Here is a 9100-nt window from a genome sequence, read left to right on the forward strand (position 1 = left end):
CTATGAATTTACGACGAAAATTAATTAGGTGGGCAAAAAAACCGTGTAACACCTAAAAAGTTGGTGGATTCAAAAATTTCCTCGCTAAATACACGTAAACTATTTCCTCGTAAATACCACGCAAAGTTTACGTCGTATTTACGAGGAAATAGTTTTTCCTCGTAAAATACTCGTAAAGTTACATCCACTTTACGACGAAACAGTTTTGTCGTTACGTTACGAGGAAATAACGATGACTTTAATTTTTCACGTAAATTCCTCGTAAACTCGACGCAAACTTACGAGGATTGTTTTTCCTCGTTAAAATTTGTCGTTAAGCATGTGTTTTCTTGTAGTGGTTACCATATTAAGCGTTTGAATCGAGTCAGGGTCCGTTCTCCCTCCAAAGAACCCCTCAACAATTCTTCCTAGACCGTAGATGATCATGAAAAAGCAAAAATAAGGTAATTTCTTGTCTGATCCCTCTCTCCACACAGCCCACAACCATGTATGTTACTCCATTCCTCATCCTATCTCATGTGTGAAGCCCTCATTCCTCTTCCTATCTCACGTGGAAAGTATATTCAATACAACTAACCATGCGATGAATGCATAACGTGGCACCGCTTGCGAGAACCAAACTACATTACACCATCGAACTTTATCCTTTTGAGGCAAAATTTGCTCCCATGTGGTTGCAGTAGAGAACATGTCTTGATAATCATCCTCACCATGCTTCCAGAGCACAATATTAATGCCAAGTTTTGCATCTTGAACCAGTTCTGCAAGAATTGGTTATAAAAAGTTTGAAAACGCCTAGTGTGTATACTTCTCAAATACCATCCATCTGGAGTAACAGCTTCAGTAACTAAAGCCTTGCGAGGGAGACCGAGATAGGTTGTCCCAGTAGCTCTCGGACAATCCCCTAAACCCTCCTTCTTCCTTAGGATAACACAAATCTTTCAAATTTACCTTTGCTTTGTGAGTTTGTGTTGGTGATCCTGACCAGAGGAACACACTACGCATTTTCTCTATTGTATCAAAGCATTTAGCAGGCAAAATAAACGCATAACTCCAACATATGAAAATGCTTGCAATTACATATTATATCAGCTGAAGCCTCCCGATGAAGGATAAGCTCTTATTAGACCAGCTATAATTTTATTTTACAGTATTATACTATCACAAAACATAAAATTTAGTGATATAATTTTACTTTTTTATATTTTATTTGATATTGAAATTATACTAAATTTGGTGTTTCATAGAACTTGGTCTATGTACTTGTATCACGAAAAGTTGTTTTGAATATATTAAAATTCTATCTTATCAATCTTTAGAAGCAAAATTAAACAATAGAAGAAAACTTGTGCGAACAATCAACTTGAAGTGCGCTAAATAGATGTTTCAAAATATACGAAAAATAATAGTACTAAAGAATTTTTAGGTTCACCCCTAGATTAATAATAAAATAGATTAACTTTGTTTAAAAAATCTGAAATAACTGAAAAAAAATAATAACGTCAATTTTAATGATGCTAACGCCCCTAACTAAACCCTAAACTTTAAATCTATACCCTAAACTCTAAATCTTAAATCCTAAACCCAAACCGTAAACCCTAAATCCAAATCCTAAATCCTAAACCCAAACCATAAACCCTAAACCCAAACCCTATATCTTAAACCCAAATCATAGACTATAAACTCAAACCATATATCCAAACCTAATCACTACACCCTAAACTCAAATTGTAAACCCTGAACCCAAATCTTATATCCTAAAGGTTTGAGTTAACGTTGATGTTGTTTCTTTAGGGTTTAAGATTTGGGTTTAGAATCTAGGTTTGGGTTTAGGATCTTGGGTTTGAGTTTAAGGTCTAGAGTTTGGGTTTAGAGTTTACGGTTTGGGTTTAGGGTTTAGGATTTGGGATTAAGATATAGGGTTTGGGTTTAGGGTTTAGAGTTTGGGTTTAGAATTTAGGATTTAAGGTTTAAGGTTTAGAATTTAAGATTTAAGGTTTAATTAGTGGTGTTAGGATTATTAAAATGAACGTCATTATATTTTTTCAATTATTTTAGATTTTTTTTTAAAAACCTAATGTATTTTATTATTAATCTATGTGACATTTTAATTGGTAAAAAGAGAAGAACCTAAGTTTTGTTCAAAGAATTTGGCAGGAGTCTGTTTCAATAATGTAAGCTGTTTCCTGGAATGGTAAACTGCCTCGGCTGAGCATTTCATTTTACGACCTTTGTCTTTTATTTTAGACAACTAGCTAGCACTTTGTCTTTTTTTTTAACCAGTCTTTTTATTTTATATATACTTACAATTGTAATGCTGTTTAATTTGGTTTATTTTCTCCTAGTATTTAAGGGATGAGAGGATCTTATTAATTAAGTTATTGTCGTTTGCTGATATTTCTAAACAGATAGATAGACCTACATTACAATAATAAATATTAGTGAAACAGCAGTAGCAGTTGTAACAGTCTTAGCATGTCTCTGATAATCATTTTAAAGTATACTTATTACCCATGGCTTATAACACAAGTTATTTGGTGTTTTGGTGTTTTATAAGAGTTGGTCTATGTACTTATATGACGAAAAGTTATTACGAATATATTAAAATGCTATCTTACCAATTTTTCGAAGCAAAATTAAACAATATAAAAGTTCAAAAAAGAAGAAGTATACTTATTACTTTTATTACACAAACCCGAAACCACGAATATATGGTAGTCAGAAAAAAAAAAGAATATATGGTAGTAAAAGAACGAAATTTGATCATGTTTAGCTGAATTTTTTACGTATGATAAAATAATTATATAACAAAATTACATTAAAAATATTGATTTAAAAGGATTGAGAACTTTAGAGGGTATCATAACCAATAAGGTTGCTCTTGGGTACTCCTCCATTACTCTGCGATATACTGTAGTTCGCTGTGTCGACCGACCGTTTTGTTCAACATTTGTCTTGCATCCACGCGTTTGTACCGGTCGATAGTGAAGCTTGAATATAGGCTCACTATTTGGTTTGAGCCCAACTCTCTTTATCAAATCTTCTCTTTAACGTGTAAATGTGCAAACCATTGCCACTTTCTTAAAACCTTATCTTGTGTTGAGAATTTCCCTTTTTTTCTTCTCAAGGATCAAAACTTCTATCATCAGAGGTTTCGCATATAAGAAAAAAACAACTATATATATATTATTAAAACTGAAGTATCTTTTAGTACTGTTTGTAAATGTATCTCCAAACCCACTCTATTTTTCCTCCTAAAATGAAGTTTAGAGTAAAAATGCTCCAATAATACTCTATTTTCTACTCTATAATAGTGTAAACCTATTTTTTATTCTATATATAGAGTAATTTTTTTTATTTTTGGTTCATCACTCTATTTTTTACTCCAAAATAGAGTACCATTGGAGCAACATCCAACTATATTATAGAGTTACTCTATTTTAGAGAAAAAATAGAGTAAACCATTGGAGATGGTCTAAACATGGATAGCTGTATAAATGAGAATTATATTAAAAAATGGATAGCAGTGAAAAAAAAACTATAGCGTCATTTTTGTAATTTCATTAATATAATTACATTAATTATCTTTTCATATTTCACTCAGTTTCACAATTTCATTAATCATATTACCTTAACAATACATCACATTATTAATTATATTACCATAATAATAATAGTGCAGCTTTTTATTTATTAGTTAATCAACATTAAATTTGTGCCAATTATAAAATCAAAAATGTAAAATAATTGGGTTTTATATGGTTAAACGTTCAGTTTAGTTTGTTTTACTAAAACTTTTACTTTTATTTTGGTTTCAATCGGTGAAAAATTATGTAGCCAAAAACATAATTGAAAGACATATTTTGTGAATAAAATAATAACTAATTACATCAAAATAATAAAATGTATTACATTTATTGTCACTTAATTTTTTACTCTATATAATTATTTTATTAAATAAAAATTCTTTTTATTTCACTTAATTTAGCCACCACACAAAAAGAGTCATTTTATCAGTTTATAAAACTAGTTATACATGAACATTGGCTATCTATTTAGATACAATTTGTTTTTTCGGGTATCATTCTTTTTTGTTTTGAAATTAGATCCTTGCTAAATATTGTAAATTTATGTGTGAGATTTTGAGTTGAGTATTTCTGGGTCTGGATGAGTTTTATGATGTATATGAATATAAAAATATCTAAGTGACAAATGTATATGAAACATGTTTTGATATTTTTACCAAAAATAACCATATTATCCAATTTGGTCAAAGTCTTTTAAATATAATTAGTTATATTACGAATCATCTAAAATATAATACTAATTATAAAAAAAAATTAATGCATGAAAATGTAAAAACTAATACCTGTGCACAGGTGCGTTTGTCAATCTATGTGTCAATCTCCAGTATTAGTTATGACAATCAACTGAAATTGTGATGTGCTTACTACCATAAACACATGTAATAGTAAACTAACAAAATTATACATTTTAAAAGAATTATAATTTTCTTTTTAAAGAGCAGGTCGCAGCAATATTTGATTTTGTATAACCTTGTATACAAGTCTGTAATTGTTTGGTTCAATTATTGTTCAATCTTAAATTATAAATCAATAGCAATGACAAAATTCATAGAAAAATAATTATTTGTAAATTACCTTTATGCTGCAAACATACAAACTTGAAAGTTGAAGCCAATAAAATAACCAAAACCCCATCAGAAGAAAAAGGAAAATGAATTTCAGTTACAAAAAAAAGACCAAAGAGAGTGAAAATGAAACAAAATCAAGATAAAGAAACGAGAGAGAGGTGAAAGGTAGAGAAGGTGGTGGCGTGTAGTAACAAAGTCTCTGTCAATTTTTTTGATAAATTAATCATGTACTGTGCTGACACTCCAAGATTTGAAACAGCCTTATCGATACTTTTTATAAAAAGATAAAATGGGGACTCTTCGTTTTCCAAATAACTACTGTATACGTACTAATAATGTATCACTTACTATAAAATACTCCCTCCGTTTTTTAATATAAGTCGTTTTAGAATTGTGCACATAGATTAAGAAATCATTAATTTTTTATATTTTCTAAACAAAAACATCATTAATTATTTACCTAACCACAAATCAACCAATAATAAAATAGAAGGTATATTTTAATTGGTCATATAACATTAAGTGTTAATAAATTTTACATAAAAAACCAAAAACGTCATATAATTTGGAACATAAAAAATTCTCTAAAACGACTTATATAAAAAAACGGAGGGAGTACTATCCTTTAGATTAGTTGTGCAATAAATAATATTGTAACCCAAACTAACTAGCCCTGGACGGATCGAGATATCCGGAAAATTTAGGGTATACGTCAGATCCGTGGATTTAATATCCTGATCCGGATTCGTGGTTTCCGGATATTCGGGTTTCGGATATCCGTCTCGATATTCTATTATCCGCGGATATCCGGATCCGGATCCGTCAAAATAATTAAAAATAATTTTTTAACAAAAAATATTAATTTTTTAACAAAAAATATTATTTTTTTAACAAAAAAATACTAATTTTTTTTAATATAATACATAAATTAAATATTTATAAATATATTTATATATGTTTATAATATTGTAAAACTAAAATATAATATTATAAGATTAATTCATATATAAATATTAATATATCAAATATAAATATTAATAAAATTTAAAAGTTTAATGTATTTTAAAAATACGGATCCGGATCCGGATATCCGGACCTAAAAATTACGATATCCGGATCCGGATTCGGTTTGCACGGATCCAAGATTTTACTATCCGGATTCGGATTCGGGCCCCCCGGATATCCTATTTTCGGAGCAGATCCAGAGCAGATCTCGGATCGAATCTGGATCTCGGATAATAAGTCTCAAGCCTAAAACTAAACCAAACGCATAATATATAGTAAACAGAATAAACAAGATTGTAGTACACAAATATAAACGACTGATAAATAAAAAGATACAATCTGCATCCTCTCTTATATTTTTATCACTGACAGAGAATACCACTGCACTTTTTCTCATGCACGCACGCATACTCAGACAACAACAAGAGCCCATTCACTGTTTCTTTAATAATTTGATGACAGAAATACGGATGCTGGCATGGTTAATTTGTATTTTAATTCGGTCGATAAAAAAATCTCGAGTCTATAAAAGAAAATATATCGGTAAACTAAAAAATATGATGTAATAATCTGCTTTGGCTTGGCTCTCTTTACTACAAGACAAGGCAGGGAAAAACTACAGATTCCTATGAAAGAGTAGACGTACCTGTCTGTTTATTATAATTACTATCTCTACGACTTTTATTTACTTTCAATACAAAAAACACTCCATCTATATCGCCGTTTTTGATTTATCAAATCCCTATGTATACAAAATAAATATAATATACAAAATAAAATATCCATCCACGTTACCATATCAAAGTCCCTTACTCAAGAACCCTTCATTCTATTTATATGTGTGTATCTCTTCAGAAACAGTTGGAGTCTCCTTAGGGTTTCATTAAAAGTTTAAGATCTTTTCTTCATGGACATTCCGTACTACCACTATGACCACGGAGGAGACAGCCAATATCTTCCTCCGGGTTTCAGGTTTCATCCGACAGATGAAGAGCTCATCACTCATTACCTCCTCCGTAAGGTCATCGAGGGCTGCTTCTCAAGCCGTGCCATCGCAGAGGTTGATCTTAACAAGAGCGAGCCTTGGCAACTTCCCGGTAAGAGAAAACAACCCAATTCTTTACTTCAGTTATATAGTTCTTGTAACTTTCTTGGTTAAATATTGTATTCTTCTTGAATCTTCTAATTAACTAAACCACTCTCATTTTTTCAGGGAAAGCTAAGATGGGAGAGAAAGAATGGTATTTTTTTAGCCTCCGTGACCGGAAATATCCGACGGGACTGAGAACGAATAGAGCAACGGAGGCTGGTTACTGGAAAGCTACCGGAAAAGATAGAGAGATTTATAGTTCAAAGACTTGTGCACTTGTTGGGATGAAGAAGACTCTTGTCTTCTACAAAGGACGAGCTCCTAAAGGAGAGAAGAGCAGTTGGGTTATGCATGAATATCGTCTTGAAGGCAAATTCTCTTACCATTTCATCTCCAGAAGCTCGAAGGTATCAATTAATTTGAACCCTTTTATAATCTTTTATTTAATTAGTTATAATCTTTTGCTTCTTTTCTCAAAAGTATGACATAGTCGGTGACGTTGAGTTTTTGTTCTGCCTTTTTCCTGCATTTGATATTGATAGCTGAAAAGGCACGGCTATTTTTTAGGGTTAAAGTGAGAGCATCATGTTTTTATTGTTCAATCATAATGGTGATTTCCTGAAGCAAGAAATTTTTAATATTTTTTACAGAAATTAATTATTAATATTTCCTACTTTTGGAAAAATCAATGCAAAACCCAAATCCAATGTAAACCCATCTTCAGGATCTTCTGACATATATATAGATATATTAAATGGAGTTTCTGTAAATTTAATTAATTTTCCATATATATTTGCAATAACCGATGAACATTCCCTCTATGCAAGCGTTTACACGATGGTTATTTTTGATCTCCCCTCCTTTTTTTTTTTTTTTGAAACACTATCTCCACTCCTTATATTTCCTAGATCTAACATTGACTGTCTCACCATTATATAGATATCTAACTTTCTCACAAATTCTTTTTTATTCCATCAGGACGAATGGGTGATCTCTAGGGTTTTCAAGAAAACCGGGTTAGCTACTACCGGAGCCTCAGTAGGAGCAAGTATTAGCGTTAGCAATGGTACTGGTACGTCTAAAAAGACAAAAATACCCTCGAACATCTCCACAAACTACCGTGAGCAACCAAGCTCTCCTTCCTCCGTCTCACTTCCTCCTCTCCTTGACCCCACCACAACCCTCGGCTACACCGACAGCAGCTGGTCCTACGACAGCCGTAGCACCAACACACCGGTCATAACCACCGCAATAACCGAGCACGTGTCCTGTTTCTCCACTGCCACTACTACAACTGCCTTGGGCTTAGATGTTAACGTCGACTCATTCAACCATCTTCTACCGCCTGTGCCGCCTGGGTTTGACCCTTTTCTTCGCTTTGTCTCAAGAAACGTCTCGCCTCTATCTAACTTTAGGTCGTTCCAAGAGAACTTCAATCACTTTCCTTACTATGGGTCGTCCTCGGCATCCACCATGACCACCTCCGTTAACATGCCTTCTTCCCACGGTGGCACCGGAATGAACTACTGGCTACAGACAACGGCAGAAGAGAACGAGACAAAGGCCGGTCTGCTTAATGGTGGACTTGATTGCGTATGGAATTACTAGTCACAGAAAGAGGCGTTAACTAATAATTGTGTTCCCGTTAGGGTTTTTTATGTTTAAATTTCTAGAATGGTTATGATATTTCTAAGTGTGTCGAGGAGCTTAATAACGCCCCTAGCTTGGTGTTTTTGTTTAATTATGTAGTTTTGTGTATCCGACCGTGTTAGTATAAGGTGCTCAAGAAAGTGTTTTGTGGACTATTTAACGTCTGTTTATCGTCGTTATGTATTAATGTTTATGGTTATGTTGATTAATTTTAAGTCTTCACAAATTTGCTATTTCCGTTGAAATTTGACAGTGAATGCGTTGTGTCACTCGTATATAACCCGACATAATGGATTTATGTAATCAGTCCCCTTTCTGTACATTAGTTTTCGTCATGAAGTGCTATGGCAGATTTGTTATGGGCGGTTATGCATAGGTTTTCAGAATTAAAAATTTCCGAATCTTAATACAAAGAATAATAGTCGCCAAATTAGATGATTGCTATAATTAGCTAACGTATGTGGCTAGTAATTTGTGCATTTAAAGATGCTCGAATGTGACACATGCACGTAGACTTGTTCGTTCTAGTAATTTCCTGCACATGTGTAAAGAATTTTTTTAATCTAATTTATATTTAAAAACAAATTTTATTAAATATTATAAATTTTACTATTTTCTTACTAATATTTAATATATATTTGATATATATTAAATCAATTTGTATAAAATTAATAAAAATTGTATAATTATCAAAAATTTAG

General features: G+C 32.0%; 1 protein-coding gene across 1 annotated transcript; it reads left to right on the plus strand.

Annotated features, from left to right (window-relative positions):
- The first annotated feature begins 6536 nt into the window (after nucleotides 1–6536).
- LOC106325812 (protein CUP-SHAPED COTYLEDON 2) lies at nucleotides 6537–8554 on the plus strand. Its single transcript, XM_013763863.1, has 3 exons — nucleotides 6537–6756; nucleotides 6873–7156; nucleotides 7728–8554. Exons 1-3 carry the CDS (start codon nucleotides 6567–6569, stop codon nucleotides 8355–8357), a joined length of 1104 nt encoding a protein of 367 aa, XP_013619317.1. The 5' UTR covers nucleotides 6537–6566; the 3' UTR covers nucleotides 8358–8554.
- Nucleotides 8555–9100: the final 546 nt, after the last annotated feature.

This window comes from Brassica oleracea, chromosome C2, assembly GCF_000695525.1.
Source record: "Brassica oleracea var. oleracea cultivar TO1000 chromosome C2, BOL, whole genome shotgun sequence".
Classification (NCBI taxonomy): Eukaryota; Viridiplantae; Streptophyta; class Magnoliopsida; order Brassicales; family Brassicaceae; genus Brassica; species Brassica oleracea.